Source organism: Somniosus microcephalus, chromosome 13 (genome assembly GCF_052327205.1).
Source record: "Somniosus microcephalus isolate GS21.2 chromosome 13, FLI_Smic_1.0, whole genome shotgun sequence".
In the NCBI taxonomy this organism is placed as follows: Eukaryota; Metazoa; Chordata; class Chondrichthyes; order Squaliformes; family Somniosidae; genus Somniosus; species Somniosus microcephalus.
The window spans coordinates 48,881,766-48,900,174 of record NC_140999.1 but is presented as its reverse complement, the minus strand read 5'-3'; the positions used below and the strand labels follow the sequence as shown (position 1 = coordinate 48,900,174).

The 18,409-nt window shown below is 44.8% G+C and overlaps 1 protein-coding gene across 1 annotated transcript; it reads right to left on the bottom strand.

Annotated features, from left to right (window-relative positions):
* Window positions 1–3,566: 3,566 nt before the first annotated feature.
* On the bottom strand, window positions 3,567–13,712 carry LOC147108310 (perilipin-3-like). Its single transcript, XM_086004887.1, has 8 exons — window positions 13,678–13,712; window positions 13,289–13,370; window positions 11,920–12,115; window positions 11,051–11,133; window positions 7,270–7,507; window positions 5,767–5,954; window positions 5,235–5,375; window positions 3,567–4,302 (listed from the first exon to the last, which is right to left on the bottom strand). The coding sequence occupies exons 2-8, from the start codon at window positions 13,352–13,354 to the stop codon at window positions 3,931–3,933; spliced, it is 1,284 nt and encodes a 427-aa protein (XP_085861013.1). The 5' UTR covers window positions 13,355–13,370; window positions 13,678–13,712; the 3' UTR covers window positions 3,567–3,930.
* Between the last annotated feature and the right edge of the window lie 4,697 nt (window positions 13,713–18,409).

Here is an 18,409-nt window from a genome sequence, read left to right as displayed (position 1 = left end):
TTTGCTTTCATGCTTCCCAGCTGCTTTTTTTAAAAAAATTTTTTTTTTTTTTATAAAAACCTCTACAGGCACATTCAATGTGACCTTGTGCCACAATTTTGGCATTCCAGCTCCGTACACCAGCAGTCATTAGCGTGGCCAGTTTTCCCACAATGGTAACATGTGCCGTTCCGCGCACCTTTAGGCTCAGATGACACCTTGTGAACTCTCCGTTGAACTAAACTGGTGAGCCTCCTTTTCTGCTATCTCCATGGAGACACCAACTTCAATGGCCTTTTCAAGCGCAAGGTTGTCCTCAGTAAGGCGGCGCTTCTGTGTGGCTGCACTTTGCAGACCACACACATCTGTCTCATAGTATAATTTAGTAAGTCATTAAACTCAGTGCTCCGATAGTCTTTAGTGCAGCTACAAACATGGTCTCTTTCTCCTTCCTGGTTACACCTGTGGAACCTAAACCTCTCAGCTATGACTAGGGGTTTGGGTGGAAAATGCCCTTTTAGTATCTCCACAATTTCACTATTGTCTAGTCCCTGGTTTATCTGGATGCACTAAAATACACAAGATTGAAAGTCTTTGGTCCCATCACATTTAATGTAGGTACTACTTTGTTCCCTCCAATGTCATTTGCTTGTGTGAAGTATTCAAATCGTTCTGTGTATGAGCTCCATTCCTCCACATTTACATCAAAATCACTGATGTTTCCAAATATAGTAGCCACCTCAGGTTTCAAATTTTAATTTCTGTTTACTCACTGCACCTGTCTCTGCTCAAGAGTGTTTTGTAGTTGAACACAAGTTCCCACAATGCAGATTCATCCGATCCTTGTCACCACTTTGTGGTGTCTGTACCTTTCTACAGAGACACAATTAGGGTTCAGAACCCAGAGATTCAAACATGAAGCTACTTTATTCAAAAAGGTTCCAGAGAGAACAGAACAGACCCAACTAAGAACAAACCCAACCATCCATCTGCTGTGACAGTGTCACTGCAGGTGGGAGGAGAATACACATATATAAAAGTGTACACTGCCCAGAAAAATCTAGTCTTCTGGATTTTTATCCATTTAGTTTGGACAGCCTTCTTGTGTCTGGAAATAAGGGGTCAAACATCAAAAACCAGGCAGGGAAAGACCAGCTGGTCAATTGAGCCAGTCCCGTACAGTCAGTGCAATGGAACAGTGATTTCCAATAGTAGCCATACAATCTCCTGCAAGAGGGAGAAAAATAAGGATTAAAACTTTAGACCCAATTCAGGGGAGAAAACATCCAAAATCCAATCTGGACTCCCAAAAGCAAATAAAAAAAAAGTGTTCAGTGACCTAGAGGCACATCATCAATACAGGTAGACTACCCTTTATCCGGACTTCCGAAAACCGAAACCCTCTAAAAACCAAAGGTTTTTTCGTTCAGCGTAAGTCGTGCGTACGACTTACGCTGAACGAAAAAACCTTCGGTTTTTAGAGGGCTCCGGAAGTTCGGATAAAGGGTAAGTCGTGCGCACGACCCCCCGCCAGCCACCGACCCCGACAACCGCCGACCCCCCCCCCCCCCCCCCCGCGGACCCCGCCGGCCCCGACAACCGCCGACCCCCCCGCGGACCCCGCTAGCCCCGACAACCCCCGACAACCACCGACCCCCCCGCCGCCAACCGCCGACCCCCCCGCGGACCCCGCCAGCCCCGACAACCGCCCCCCCCCGCCGACCCCGACTAATTACGCTGAGCGTCAGCGTAAGTCGTGCGCACGACCCCCGCCGACCCACCTTCCGAAATCCGAAATTCTCCTTTATCCGAAACTCGGCTGGTCCCGAGGTTTTCGGATAAAGGATAGTCTACCTGTACCATCTATCTTTACACTGAACCGCCACCAGAAACACATCCAGCTCCCTTTAAACAAGCCTGCACTCACCACAAGTTGGAATAATTGAAATGGCTGCAAAACCACATGTCAAGATGAAGTTTAATGCCACCAGCAAGGTAGCCATCAAAATATACAGTCCTACATTGCTATATTTAGGAATAGTGGATGCCTCCATGTACAGAGTGAAATTCAAAGAGCTGAAGCCACTGCATGTGGGTGGCAAAAGAGAGGAGACAATTGAAGTGTACCACTTTACTATTTGCATGTTGAGGAGGCTCAGTCACAAGTCTGTAGATTCAAGTCCACTACAGACTTAAAGCACAATGTAAGCAAACATTTCAGCTGTGCAAAACAAGCTATATTTAGTCTAAACCTACTAATATTTTTCCAAGTGAACATGGGAACATCATTCAGATCTCTGCTGGAGATTCTAGTTCACATGCAACTTGGTCTTTGTGCCTTTAGGACGGTGTGCTCTTGGCTCACTTCAATTACTCCAGCTGTTGTGGAACCCATTGAATAATCCTATGACACTGAAGTATGTGGAGCAGGTGTTCAAGCATTGTCCAGGGGCCACTTGGAAACCTGGAAGCCAGGGGGTGGGGCACACTGTTCATTTGCATAGATCTTAGGGGTTACAATTTAGAATTCATCCACTGCTGAGGTAGTGCCACGAACAGCACCTATTCATAAAAATCAAACATGACAACTAACAGATATTAAAGACCAAATCACCTGGGCTTCAAAGACCAGAATCCCAGTGGTCAGGACTGGAGTTTTGAACAGCTGCTTCAGAATAAGGAGTACAGGATGCAAACTAAATATTCAGTCTCATTGCTACTAGTCAACAATTTGTAAGGATAATTGTTGAATAAATATTTGGGAAACATTAAAGTAAATGGAATCAGTTAATCATTTTCTTCATCCCTGCAATGTCCTTCATAAGCCCAGTGGCACTGCACCAATAGGAACATTTTCCCATTGGTTAAGCCAGTCCAAACCAAAGGTCCTAGAGCTGAAGCATGTTGATCAGACATGCCACTCCATGTAAAATGTGGATGTTAATTGAAAAAGCATCTTCAGTCAAGACACAGCAAGTAAAGGTGCAGCCATTTACTTGACCAAAAACCTTGCCTAGGCAAGTGAATGCTACATTTGCAGAATGAATTGGATAGCTTCTGACTTCACAATCACATTCCACAAGATTGCAATCTAGTCAGTCATTCTGGTCAGCTCCCCAAATAGCAATGTATTGAGAGTTACCAAAGAGCCTGAAATGCAAGGGCTACCCAAGGCCTGCAAGAGGATGCAAAGGAAAGTTTGGCAAATGCAAACCCTAAAGAATTACTCCATAATCTACAAACCATGGTTAGTGTGAAAACCAGTACTAACAAGGAAAGGAAACTGAAGACAATTATAAAGTTATTTCACCAATTAAGTCATAGCTAGACCCCAGAAAACAGTGAATTTTTTGGAATGCCACTGCAAGTAGGTGGTTAGTAATTTTTAATGAATGCAGTCACTTCAGTAATGGGAACAGAAGTGATGGTCTGTGATGAAACATTCACTATAGGACAGGAGGTGAAAGGTCTGGGGTTTACTTATAGCTGACTGCAAGTAGGCATAAGCTAATCCAATATCCTATAGCTGCTTTATAGGGTTTCTGTACTGGAGTCAGATGGGCAGAATTAGATTCACACTACACTGGTTCATTTTACATGCAATGGTTTATTACAATAATTACAAAATTGCATAGAGATCCATTAGTCAGTATCTTCATATTAAGGCAGACTAGTTGCAATTGCAAGACACTTGTTCACTGCATTTAGTGTAAACTAGTCATATGTTTGAAAACTACCAAACTGCAAAAACCATTAGATACTAAAGAAGTTGCCTCAAAACCCAAAACAGTTAGCCCACTAAATAAAGCCAGCCAAGATTAAGTCAACATTGATTGCAAATACATTCAGTATAACCTACTCTACAGTTTGGAATAAAGTGCTAGTGGTAAACAACTATGCTAGTGCAGTTTTTAATTCAAGCATCCAGCCTAGCAAAGAAAAGACCCCAATCTATTGAGACATGTCAATTCCAGTGGGTTTTATTTCTACTGGCTCCTGGCCTTCCATCAGCTGTGGGATAAAGGGTCCTACCAGCCAGTTAAGGGGAGTGTTGTGAAGCACATACTCCATCACCCCATCCATTGCCTCACGGATCTTCAGCAGTTGCTCTTTACTCTGTGCCAAGAATGGTGTAGACAGATCCTGGAAGGAGTTGGCAGATGAAAGAGAGCGGTTGATCTCTTCTGCTAGTTTACAGATATGCTGCACTTGATCTTCAATATTCTGAGGCAGACCATGAACATTCGAAGCCAGGGTCCGGCAGATGGTTTGTAGCCGATCAGAGAAATTCTGAATCATGGCCAGTGTTTCAGATTCAATTTGCTAGAATTAAAAAAAAGTTTAAGTTTCAATCTGTACCCCATGTTGCTCCAGCAAGTTTTAGATTTATCCTGGTTTTATATTTATTCTGGTATTACTTGCTCAGTGGAAGTGAAAGGAGAGGCAATGAAAACAGTTAACAAATTGCTTGCATACCTAATGGAATTGCCCTGGGGAAGGGGGTCAGTGCCTGGCCATTGACAAGTTAGTGAATGATCCATTCTTCTTGATCAAAGAACATTGAAGTGTACCCCACCATTAAATGCTTGTATGCCAGCCAAATAGTTTCTCACTAATTCAAACTGGTGCAAGTTTAAACATATGCTTGCTTTTTGATCAAAGTGTAGTTAGTTTTAGACAAATGCTCCCACAAAAGGAGGCAACACAAATGAAGTTGTTGGGTAGGTGAGAAACTCCTCTTGGATTAAGGCCATTGCATGTTTTATGTTAATCTTTAACTAGCTCAGACAATATTGGTTTAATGCCTCTTCAGGATTGCAACACTGATACTACACCAAATTATCCAAGTTATGTTGAAGTCTCACGAGTGGGGCTACTAACAGCCAAGCTGACAGTTATGCTTTTAAAGTGGTACCATACATTGTATTTGAACTGAACTAGGTGGAAAAGTTACATGCATATGGGTAATGTAATATACAAAAATGCAGACAGTTGGAGCTATTGAACACAAGATGCCATGTGTTGGTGCAGGGCAAGTCACCTGCTGAAATAGCAGTGCTGATCCAGTTACTGCAGGTAGAAATGGCCTAGGTGGCATTTATCAAAAATCCTTCACAAGGAGGGTGAAGAGACAATGGTTGCCTCATTTAGCATCTCAATTGCTAGACATAATGTACTTCCAGGGGAGAAGAGGATGGGAAAAGACAAATTACACATCAGACTGCCTCTACATTAGCAATCGCTCAAATTCTTACTTCAGGTTTCTCAGACAGCTCCTCTCTTGCTTGGCCATCTGGCTGCTGCTTTTGCCAGTCAAGCAGAATCAGATTCAAAGTTGCTCGAACATCCTGTAGCTTGAAATGTGCTGATTCTGCTCCTTTCTTGGCCATTTCAATCTAGAAGTACGTGATTCACATTTAGTCAGGATAGTCATGCATTCTAGCAATCAAGGTTAAAGGTTGAATTAGTATATTCAGAGGAAAAGCCAACTAGGATGGGGTGAAGAGTGAACTTAGCTACTATGCAAGAGTAGCAACTGGTTTTTTTGGTGGTGGGGGTGGGAAGGTTGAACAAGATCTCCAGTAGGACAATCTGTCAGGCATGTTTAAGCTACAGTGTACAAGTCAGACTCATCTAGGACAATGTTAACATTGGAGACTACAATCATCATTGAAGGTGAAATGAAAGAAGAATCAGTGCTGTTGAGCTTTATGCAAGAGCAGCAGTGCAAGGGCACAGCTAATATGGCATCCACATACAGACTGCACAAGACAGTTTTTTCCTTACCAGATCTACAAGGTTGTGGAGATGAGAGAGGGTCTCCTGACCATTCTGCTTGGCTTGCTGCATCTTGGCTATGGAATACTGGTATGCACGATTACGAACCTTTGTGGATAAAGATCCCAAGCGTACATAATAACACTGCTCCTGTACTGTTGCAATGTCAGAACCTTCAGTAGAAGTAGCCACTTTTGCTGAAAGAAAATATCAATCTTTAGGCTGGACATCAGGAGGCAGCACTTGTACATGGTCCATATATTCTTGCAGTAACAATCAAGACAATAATGGACTTGATCCACCCATTTAATCTCTGGGAAAGATCTGTACAAATACTGCCTAATCTCCCCCACATTAATCAAGCAACAATTAATATGAAGCCATTTCTACTTTTGATAGTCAGCCTTGGCCAGCTGTCCTCCAGCTATCAAGACCATCCACGCTCAAAGCACCCTCTGCCACCACAACCCCAGCAGCACAGGACTTCCTCAGTTCCCTTGGAATATTTGGCCATCTCCATCTATATTTATCCCTACAACACCCAGTTCACTTTCCAACCATATATGTATACAACTCATTTTCTGTTGTCAGATTTCCAGCATACAGAGTTTTGATTTTGCTGATATCTACATAGTCTACATCTGTCAGCATTTTAAAGACTTGTATTGTGCCTCCGCTCAATTTTTGTTCCTCAGTGACTGAAACTTGCACACATCTGCTCATAACTTGGAGGCCCAAATATGGGAATCAGCCTTATCATATCATTGTGTGTGACAGAAGGTAATCATATGAGGACTTGCTGAGAATGGTTGTATGACATGCATTTGACTGCTGAGCTACCCCAGACTAGACACAGCATTGTATAGTTAGCAAATTGGAAGGGTCCTACCCTAGGAGTGCAGGCTAGGCTGAAGTAGCAGAACCTGGTCTCCAATCGTCTTGGATCCCCTTGCTTGGTCAAGCCCGTGTGGTAGCGGTGTGCAACGGCCACCCCACGTTAAAAGAACTCACGCACAGGCATCATCCACTCTAAAATGAAGTTCGGGACCTGGAACGTCAGGACCCTCATGGACAACTCCAACAGCAACGAACTGGAATGCCGTACTGTTAGAGACTGTAGGTTCCACATTGGACCCAGTCACCCGAGAACACATTTTTAGTGTGGAAGCAAGTCATCCTCAGTTCAGAGGGACTGCCTAAGAGGAAAAGACGACTGCAAGAATATTCCTTCCTCCCCCTCCAAAAGGAGATTCAGTTGCAAGTTCATTGTAAAAGTCAATAGAAGGGGCAACAGGAGAACTCAAGCTGGGTTGTCAAGGATTAGCCAGGTCCTATTTTTTGGAAAAAGGAAGCAGCATTTTACTTTTAATAGCAGACTATAGACACTATACCCAACCTGGTATACTCAACCTGGGCTCATTGAAGCAGATTTACATGCAGCACAGTCAAGGGCATTCAATCATTATAACTAGCAGAGTAACCCTGTAATAAAGGTTTCAGGTTTGTACTTACCTAGCTCTTCCTTGGTCATGGGAAGATAGTGATCAACCAGCTCCTCAGATTTGGAGAGAGAAATATCCAGACCAGTAGCCACCAGCTGACCCACAGCACTGGCACCTTCAACTACAACTGCTTTAGTTCTTTCCAAGTTGCCTTGTACTGCAGTTGTCGTCATGTCTACAACCCCCATCATTGATTCTTTTACATCAGTCATGGTTGATGTCACTAGTGCCTTTGTTTCAGCAAGGACCTGTAATATCATGGAATAGCAGGTCAAAAATTACAGGCTAGCAAGTATGAAGTTATTCCATTGTAAATAGAAGTTTAATTCTAACTGATCAAGTGAGCATTTGAAGAGGCTTCAGCTATGAGTGACTTAATCATGGAGACAATTTTCACCCAACATCTACTAAAAATGGTCACAGGATCAAAGTCCAGGGCTTAAATAATCTAGGTTAATTGTTTAGAGGGGCTGTCCTCTGGTTGAAATGTTAATCAGAGGCCATTTGCCTGTTCAAGTGCACAATTCACAGGTACTAGAGAACCAGGAGAGCTCACCTGGACTCCCTCAATTAACAAACATTAGTTAAGAAAAAAGGAGCTAGGACCAAACAGATAGCTGACAAGTCAGCACAAGATTATCAATTAAAGATACTGGCCTAGAAATTGGGTTGAGGCACCAAAGTGGCGCCAAGTTCACCTGGGCGCCGATTTTTGCACAGCGTTCACGAACGTCAGGAATTCAGTTTCAGCACCCCTAGAGGGAGACGGGGCGAGGCTCGAGGCGCTCCGCGTCCCTTAGGGCGCTGAAACTGAATATCGCAGCGCAACGTGCTGCAGCATGGCACGCTGCGGTACTGCAGGCCTTCCGCCCATTGTTAAGGGGGAGGGGCCTGCAACAGCATGATCCCTGATTGAGTGTGCTGGCAAAAGAGCCCGGCACTGAGAAGTGCCGGGCTCTCGGGAAACAGCCGGCAATGCCACAGGGGGAGGGGGTCAGGAGGCCGGTGGCGGAGGCGCTGTCAGGCGGCCGCCAAAAAAGATGGCTGCTCCGCCACCTTAACTTGCGCCACTGCAAGGCCCCGTGAACCGGGCGTGGGTAGCGAACGGCGCTACAGCAGCATTCGCTACCAAATATCACGATTGGGGTGCTAATGGGCGCTGTGCATACCGATGAGGTCATCGGTGGCGGCGCAGTGCAACACAGTACCACCATTAGCGCCCCTGCTGAATATTGCAGGAGGCGCAGCCAGTGGCGCTACAGCCACTGACTGCCCTCTTTAGGCGCTAATAGGTGGTGCTACATACCCAATTTCTCCCCTATTAGGTTTTACTTTTATTCATTTTTAATGGGATCAGGGCATCACTGGCAATGCCAGCATTTATTGCCTACTCCTAGTTGCCCTCAAGGTGGTAGTGAGCCACCTTGAACCACTGCAGTCCTTGTGGTGATGGAACTCTGCTGTTGGTAAGGAGTTCCAGGATTTTGACCCAGCGATGAAGGATTGGCAATGTACTAAGTCAGGATGGCATGTGGCTTGGAGGTGGTGTTCCCATGCACCTGCTGCCCTTGTCCTTCTAGGTGGAAGAGGTTGTGGGCTTGGGAATTGCTGCAGTGCATCTTGTAGATGGTACACACTGCAGCCACGGTATGCCAGTGGTGGAGAGAGTGAATGTTTAAGGTGGTGATCGGGTGCCAATGAAGCAGGCTGCTTTGTCCTGGATGGTGTCAAGCTGCGAGTGTTGGGGATGCACTCATCCAGGCAAGTGGAGAGTTTTCCATCACACTCCTTCCTTGTGCTTTGTAGATGGTGGCAAGACTGGAGGAGTCACTTGCTGTAAAATAACTAGCTTCTGACCTGCTCTGGTTGCCACAGTATTTATGTGGCTGGTCCAGTTAAGCTTCTGGTTAATGGTGACCGAGGATGTTGATCGTGGGGGGATTTGGCAATGGTAATGCCATTGAATGTCAAGGGGAGGTGGTTAGACTCTTGCCTGTTGGAGATAGTTATTGCCTGGCACTTGTGGCGTGAATGTTACCTGCCACTTATCAGCCCAAGCCTGAACGTCGTCCAGGTCTTGTTGCATGCATTGCTTCATTATCCGAGTAGTTGTGAATGGCACTGAACACTGCAGTCGTCGCCAGAAATGGGAATGTTTGCTGATCTTATGTTGGAGGGAAGGTTAATTGATGAAGCAGCTGAAGATGGTTGGGCCTAGGACATGGCAGGAGTTCCTCAGGGCAGTGATGTCTTGGGGCTGTGATGATTGACCTTCAACCACCACAACCATCTTCCTTTGTGCTAGGTATGACTCCAGCCACTGGAGCGTTTCTCCCGCCCCCACACCCTATGACTTCAGTTTTACTAGGCCTCCTTAGTCAGTCAAGTCAGGTCAGTCGGGTCAGTCGGTCAGTCAGGTCGGTCATCTCACCTCTGGAATTCAGCTCCTTTGTCCATGTTTGGACCAAGGCTGTAATGAGGTTGGGAGCCAAGTGGTCTTGGCAGAACCCAAACTGGGCATCAGTGAGCAGGTTATTGGTTAGTAAGTGCCACTTGATAGCACTGTTGATGACACCTTCCATCACTTTGCTGATGATTGAGAGTAGACTGATGGGGTGGCAATTGGCCAGGTTGGATTTGTCCTGCTTTGTGGACAGGACATACTTGGGCAGTTTTCCACATGGTCAGATAGATGCCAGTGTTGTAGCTGTACTGGAACAGCTTGGCTAGAGGTGCAGCTAGTTCGGGAGCAGTCTTCAGCAGGATAGCTGGGATGTTGTTGGGGCCTATAGCCTTTGCTGTATCCAGCATTCTTAGCCATTTCTTGATATCACATGGAGTGAATGGAATTGGCTGAAGACTGGCTTCTGTGATGGTGGGGACCTCAGGAGTAGGCAGATATGAATCATCCACTCAGCACTCCTGGCTGAAGTTGGTTGCAAACACTTCAGCCTTGTCCTTTGCACTCACGTGCTGGGATCCACCATCATTGAGGATGGGTATATTCTTGGAGCCTCCTCCTCCAGTTAGTTGTTTAATGGTCCACCACCATACATGACTGGATGTGGCAGGACTGCAGTGCTTGGATCTGATCGTTGCTTGTGGGAATCACTTAGCCCCATCTATAGCATGCTGCTTCTGCTTTTTAAGCATGCAGATAGTCCTGTTGCAGCTTCTAGGTTGGCACCTTAATTTTAGGTACACCTGGTGCTGCTCCTGGCATGCTCTTCTACACTCGAACCAGGGTTGGTCCCCTGGCTTGGCGGTAATGGTAGTGAGGGATATGCCGGGCCATGAGGTTACAGATTGTGGTGGAATACAATTCTGCTGCTGATGGCCCACAGTGCCTCATGGATGCCCAGTTTTGAGTTGTTAGGTCTGTTCTGAATCTATCCCATTTAGCAGTGGTAGTGCAACACAACATGGAGGGTGTTCAGTGTGAAGGTGAGACTTCACCACAATGACTGCAGTGGTCACTGCTACCAATGCAGTCATGGACAGATGCATCTGTGACAGTTAGGTTGGCAAGGACGAGGTCAAGTAGGTTTTTCCCCTCATGTTGGTTCACTCACCACCTGTCGCAGGCCCAGACTGGCAGTTATGTCCTTTAGGACTCAGCCAGCTCTGGTGCTACTGAGCTACTTTTGGTGATGGACATTGAAGTCCCCCACCCAGAGTACATTCTGTGCCCTTGCTACTCTGGATTAGGACTTATTATTAAGCTACAAGTTTCCAAAAGAGCAAATAGCATTTTCTCCTTTGATGTTATAAACCAACTATACAACACTAACCTGGTCTGTAGGCTGATGCAGGATAGGAAGCTTCTCCTCCAGCTTGTCCAAGCCTTTGCAGGCATACTCATTGGCTGCTGCAACTGAACATAGAACATGGTCAAAAAAAAAATCCAGGACACAGTGGCATCATTTGCCTGCAGAGAATTGCCATATACTGGCAGAAGTAATGTCATTGCACTGCTCCAGGACCAGGAAGGAGCCTTCACTGGGAGGAAGGAGAATGCAAATATATTCATGATGATGCCAGTTAGCATGAATTCTAAACATAAAATGCTCAATTTCATATTCGGATGAAAGTTTGACTAGAGCAGTCTCAATGCATGTGTGGTTAGCCACCTTTCACAGCTGTAGCCAAGTCTTGCACTTGCTAGCTACTTCAATCTGTCACTAAAGTAATAGACAGTTTAGTTGGTTAAACACCAACAAAGTCAGCTCCTCTACTTAAGCAAGCTGCTGTAAGCAGTGAAGTGTAGCAAAAGTGTAAATCCTGCCTAATAAAATATTTATAAATATAAAAATTGACAAGCATGAAAAGACCAACACCCACACTCATGGCTAGAGCATCATGAGTAGACAGAGCTGGATTTAGCACAAGTAATTAAAGCGGTGCAGGAGCTTAGAGTTGGATACATCTCATCCAATAGCCTGGGAGAAGCAGCAACAACTGCATTTATTTGAACAGGACCTCATCTACAAAGCCAAAATTATGCATAGCTGTGACTGCTCAGATTCAAGTGAAGTGTACATTTACTTCATTTCAATTTACTCTCAGCCAAGGAGCACTATACCACACTGTTTCTGTATTGTCTAGTATGGTTATTGATGGCATGCCTAGTGTTTATAAAAACCCTCATGACTCATCTTACTTTGAGGCTCCAGCTTGTCCATAATTGGTTTGGCACCACTGGCAGCTACAGCTGAAATAGTTTTCACTCCCTGCTCTGCCAGATCACAGACAGTCTTCACAGCAGGGTAGCTCTCCTTGGTGCTAGTGTATGCAGCAGATACCTGGTCACAGGCAGAGCTCACAAGCGGCAGGCTCGTCACCCTATCAACCACATTCTGAAACAGAAGTCAAATCATTGCCCAGGCATTGGTACATTGAGAGAATAGAATCTGCTTACATTAAGTACCTATTCTACAACTTATGAACATTAATTTTCACTATCTACATATATAATTAGTATCAAAGTATATCCTCAAAACTAGTAACTATGGGTAGGATATGAAAAAGATGCTTTCAGGAAACAAAAACATCTTGCCAGTCACAAACCAAGAAACAGCACCATTTTCAGTTCAAGGTGCAGGACAATCAAGGTATTTAGGCCTCATTCAACTAGTTCAAACTAACTGGCCTCCAGTAACCCAGTGTCCAGCCCGCTGAACAAGTTCTGATGTCAAACTGATAATGAAAGTGTTAACTAGCTAGCTACAAAGCTATAATTTGTTATTTTTAAGGAGAGAGTCCTAGAGGAGCAGGTAATCATTTAGGTGCCATCAGGAGATTTGTAATGCTAGAGCAGTCTGGTCTTGGCTTGGCTCCATGAGTGTAGCTCATTATACCAAACCAGGATTCAAGATTGTAATTAGTAGCAGTCTTGCCATAGCTAGCAGAGGAGACAGCCAGTCATCTCACAACTTGGGGAAAGGCAACAGTCACTGGATTAAGTGGGCATTAATTATTGAAACAGTATAGCAGTTTTACTAGTATGCTTATACCCAGCAGAGACCAAGCAGCTACTTAAAAAAAGGCAAACATTAACTTGGTGACCCCTTATTTGTCTATAGGGGTCCATAGATTTACAAGTTGGCAGATTAAGCAAACAGTACATCTAAGAAAGTGTTATCACATTCCCTCCACACAAGAGCTGTACCTTAGAAGAAAATGCAAGTATTCGGTGCTTCCACAGGTTGAGAAAGTGGATGGCTCCTTTTCCGTGGAAAAGCTGAAGACCATGTATAAGGACTATGATATTACACGGTTAGATAATACCAAATAAAAACAAGGAGTCACTAGATAGCCAATAGGACTGGCATAAAACTGTTTTTCCACTGTGTACCTGTACTGTTATTATTGATTCCTCTGAAAAATTTACCACTGTAAACCCAAAAGCTGTTTTAAGGCTTTGTTTTATTGCAGCTAATGAATGTAATGGATTTATTATGTAATTGATTAGTTGTAACAAGTACTACCATATTTAAATAAATATGTTTGAGTCAATAAGAGAGCTGTACCTGTTGGCTCCCATTTTCTTTGTCTTCTGCAGTTTTTGGAACATTTTCTGCTGTTGCTGATGCCATGATGAGCCACAAAACCCTGCTTAGAAGAGAGATGAAAACATTTCTTCCAAGTTTTCTAGGACACCAATCCCCTAAAGTTATTACAGAAACTGCAATAGTACAGAACAGGAAAGATCCTCAAAAGGAGGCAAGAACACTGCCTATACACAGACTTGAAAAAGTTAAACAAACACAATAGATCTACCATTTACTTGGCTTCTGTACAGACCTAGGACCAAAACATATCCTAAAAAAACTTTACAGGTATTGTTTTAGCAGAAATTTAACAAGATTAAATTTTTCTTTCACAATTTCCAAATGAAACAAAACTTTTTACAACCCACCAATTCTTTACTTCTGCAAACTTGGCCTACTTGCCTGTTAGATGTTATGTGCAATGCATTTATACACCTGATGTCATCAGCTGAGGGGCCACTTGTTGTTAAACTAACCAATAGCAATTCACAAAATGAAACAACCTGACATCATACACTAATTGTAGCAAACCTCAAAGGCAGGGTTTTATCACTTGTCAATCACACACAGGCCATTCCAATAAAAAGCTACACAAATAAATTGCATGCGAGGGGGGAAAGCAATGGATTCTTAAGCGGCAGTTTAAGCAAGTGAAGTATTAAAGAGGAAATGGGTTATTAAAAATGTGAGGTGGAGATCTCTTGATAAAAGTAAGAATACTGTTCAGTGTGGTACAGATCCATACAGTCTAGGAAGGTCCCAGGTTCAATGCCTGGTCTCTGCTGTTAGCTGATCTCAGCTAGGGTGCTACAATGGGCATCTCTGCCAATGGGCTTAGGAAGGAAAAAAGATGATCCATGGCCCTCACTCCCGATCCCAAGCCAGTGATCACTAGATAGTCTGCACATAGTGTCAGGGAGGATATGATAAACGACAACTCCCTCCCTAACAGCACTGTGGGAGCACTTTCACCACATGGACTGCAGCGATTCAAGAAAGCGGTTCACCACCACCTTCTCAAGGGCAACTAGGAATGGGCAATAAATACTGGCCTTGTCAGCGACGCCCACATCCCATAAATGAATATAAAAAAACAACCTGCACTTATTTTCTCCATTAATGTAGAAAAGCATCCCAAATGTTTCACAGAGCCATAAGGAAAACAACGGACACTGAGCTAAAGGAGAACTTAGGAGAGGTGACCAAAAGCTTGGTCAAAAAGGTGGATTTTAAGATGAAGCCAAATACTGCGGATGCTGGAAATCCGAAATAAAAACAAAACATGCTGGAAAGCAGTTCGGGCAGCATCGGTGGAGAGAGAGAAACAGAGTTAACGTTTCAGGCCGATCTCCTTTCATCAGAATTGGAAGAAGTTAGAGATTTAACAGTTTATAAGCGAGTACAGAGCCTGGGAAAAGGGAGTTAGGGTGGAGTTAAGGAGGGTTTTAAAGGAGGAGAGGGAAGTGTTGTTCAGGGGCAGGTAAGTCACCACCTATATCTCAAGCTGGCTCCAGCTGAGAGGTGACTATATCCAAGTGGCAGCTCCCATAGGGTGTGGGATTATAAGAAACTCGCAATCACTTTGGGCACAACAGAGGTGCCAGTTTTTCAAGGATGCGAACAATGCCTAAACTCGCCTGGGGGCTCAGTTTCATAAGCTAGTTTTTAACTGGTCTGTACAGGTCAGGAAGCTCCCAGCTGCTGCGCACCATTAACTGCTGTCTTAGCTTTTGGGGGGAGTGGGGGGAATTCAGGCAGTTGGTATACTGTTCCCAAGCTCTGCTGGAAAGGGCATGTGTCTACAGCTGGTGATAAGATGGAGCTCAGCTGTCATGCTCTCCATGGGTAACTGTCCTGCTGTGATCTATATCTATGCTCCTATGTGACTGAGCACTTTATAGGACTACCAGCAGCCATGGAAATATACTGCAGCAGGAGTCAGTAGCTTCGGGGAAGAAAACAAGAGTTGACTTTTGTGGCAATGATTTTGGTACATTTTTCATTACAATGTCACCACCTTTAAAATGTTTGGCAGACAAACAGTGTTTGGCAACCATTTTTGGATAGCTTATGCACCCCTTTAATACAGAATCAGACTAACCTACATTTGTTACTATGGTCCTAACCACACATGAAGGTGGAAGAGAGACAACATTACACAGGCCCTCTTCCGCTCAAGGAATGTGGTTGGGAGGGGCAAGAAAGAAGAGGACATATACACAATTTTGATATGTTGGTGGTTTTCTTCTACATTTATTTACATGTAAAATTTGCTTTAAAATGTTAATTATGTAATTAATACTAATATAAATGTCAAAAAATGGACAGATTTACCATTTATATAGGTATTAGTTTAATATTCAATTTTATCTGCATTCAATAAGGCTCTGTAAGCAAACTGTAGTGTATGTACCTTTAAGAGAGAATGACTTTTACAGCTCCTGTATACTGTAGTACCGGCAGTGACCACACCTGTATATAAGCCTTGAGCATGCCTCTGTACCCCAGTCTTGAGACTACCCTCCTCCATGTGGAAGCTTGAAGTGGCCATAGATGGAGACAGACACAGGTTAACTCCTTAACATGGTTTAATCAACTCTTGCACATAAAAGCTTCTGCCATGAGGCAGCAAAAACAAAGAGTACCACAGTACAGATCAGACTTAACTCAGGAGAGCCATTGCCACAGCACCACCTGGTGGATCAGGTTACTCATAACCTCCCAGGTTACTACACTCCTCCCCCCTTAAGATTGCCGTATGCAATTCTTAAACAATAACCCTTACTAAGTACTACATTTTAATTAACCAGTATGCTCTAACCATGGTTAACCCCTGACTAATTTAACAGGTTTGTATAAGTCTTTCTGGTTGCTTGCGAATCCTTTGTGAACGTCTTAATTCCACTTGTGGTGGATTCTCAGATTCATTCGCACTTGAGATTGGAGTAGTCTCTGATGTTGGTTTTACTCTGTCCCGCTGTGGCCTGGCAGTACCAGTGTCCACTGGCACCTTATAAGCCGTGCTGGGTCCTGGAACAGCCTCCTCTACTGCCCTTTGTTCCATCTGAGGCAGTTCCCCCTGCTGCCGGCTGAAAAGCTGATCCACATGCCGACAAACCCCTCAACCATCCCCTAGTAACACGGAGTATGACACAGGTCCTGTAGTGTCCTGGATTAGTCCTGGTATCCATTTAGGTCCATAACCGAAGTTCCGGGTGTACATGGCGAAATGGCGAGCTTTAGTATGTTTGTCATGGTACGCTTTTTGGTTTGTTTGTTTTGTCTCAACCTTGCTTTTGAGATCTGGGTGTATCAGGTCTAACGTGCACCGCAACTTTCTCCCCATCATCAACTCAGCCGGAGAAAGCCCCGTGGTAGCTTGGGGTGTTATACGATAACTAAACAAGGCTCTATTGAGCTTGGTCTCCAGGGTGTCACCTGAACTCTTCCTCATGAGCTCCTTAAAAGTCTGCACGGCTCGCTCGGCTAACCCATTTGAGGCTGGGTGATATGGAGCCGAGGTGACATGTGTGATTCCATTCCTTACCATGAATTCTTTGCTCCCTTCACTAACAAAACACTGTGCATTGTCGGATACAATCATTTCTGGAATACCATGCGTGCTGAAGCTGTTCCTGAGACAATTCAGTGTGGCATCAGTCGTTGCAGAGCTCACTGGATAAACGTCGATCCACTTTGAGTGAGCGTCAACCAGCACCAAAAACATTTTGCCCATAAAAGGTCCCGCATAGTCTATGTGAATTCTCCTCCAGGGTTTGCTGGGCCACTCCCAGGGATGGAGTGGTGCCCCGGCAGGTGCTTTCCTCTGTTCCTGACATATAGTGCATGACTTTACCTTTGACTCAATTTCAGCATCCAAGTTAGGCCACCACAGGTAGCTCCTAGCCAATCCTTTCATTCTAGTCATTCCTGGGTGCGATTGATGCAACTATTCCATCAAAGTAGAGCGTCCCCGCTCTGGGACTATGATGCGTGCTCCCCATAGCACACATCCATCTTGGACACTGAGCTCGTGCTGTCTCTGTCTGTACGGCGTGAACTCCGGTCCCTCACGGTGATCTGGCCAGCCTTTCAACACATACTCACGGACCCTTGACAGAACGGGGTCCTTGGCTGTCCAGCCCTGGATTTGCGCTGAAGCCATCAGGGGACTGATCTCCTGATCCAGCATCAGGACGTGCTCCTCAGGGGAAGTACTGCAAGGAGATTTTGAGAGGGGCAGGCGGCTGAGAGTATCTGCATTCCCGTTTTCCTTGCCGGCTCTGTACGTGATCACATATTCATAGGCTCTTAGTATTACTGCCCATCTCATTATTCTCTGTGATGCCATTTGAGGCACCACTTTCATCTCATTCAGTAAGCTAATAAGAGGCTTGTGGTCAGTACTGATTACAAACTTCCTCCCATATATGCACTTATTATGGAATTTCCTTACTCCAAATACAATGGCCAACCCCTCTTTATCAAGCTGTGAATAGTTCTTTTCCGCAGCTGTGAGCGTGCGTGAAACAAACCCGATGGGCCTTTCTGCTCCATCTGGCATGCGGTGGGCCAACACTGCCCCCACTCCATAGGGTGATGTGTCGCAGGACATTATCAGCTCCTTCTTCTCGTCGTAATGCACCAACACCCTGCTGGACTGAAGTAGCTCCTTTGACTGCTGAAACGCTTTCGCTTGCTCTGGCTCCCAACGCCACGGCTCCTCCTTTCTCAGCAGTTTGTGCAGGGGTGCCAGCAGCATCGATAAGTATGGAAGAAACCGGTTATAATAATTCAGGAGCCCTAGATAGGCTTTCAGTTCAGTCACTGAGGTGGGTGCAGGTGCATCCTGCACTGCCCGCACTTTCCCTGGTAATGGATGGAGGCCTGTGGCATCCACCCGATGTCCCAGGAATGTAACTTCCTTCTCCATGAAACTACACTTACTCCATTTCAGGCGTAGCCCCGCCTCTTCCAGCCGCTGTAGCACTTTGTCCAGTGTTTTTAAGTGATCCTGATCGTCACTTCCTGTTAGCAGAATATCATCTAAGTACACGGCCACCTTTGGAATGCCCTGCAGAATGCCCTCCATAGTCCGTT

What these genes read in the sequence shown, in the direction of transcription:
- LOC147108310 (XM_086004887.1), bottom strand. Translation starts at nt 13,354, where the DNA reads ATGGCATCAGCAACAGCAGAAAATGTTCCAAAAACTGCAGAAGACAAA. An exon ending in TGCATCAGCCTACAGACCAG is followed by an intron (nt 7,508 to 11,050) that starts GTTAGTGTTGTA and finishes ATGATATTACAG; the next exon opens with GTCCTTGCTGAAACAAAGGC. An exon ending in AGCTGTCTGAGAAACCTGAA is followed by an intron (nt 4,303 to 5,234) that starts GTAAGAATTTGA and finishes TTTTAATTCTAG; the next exon opens with CAAATTGAATCTGAAACACT.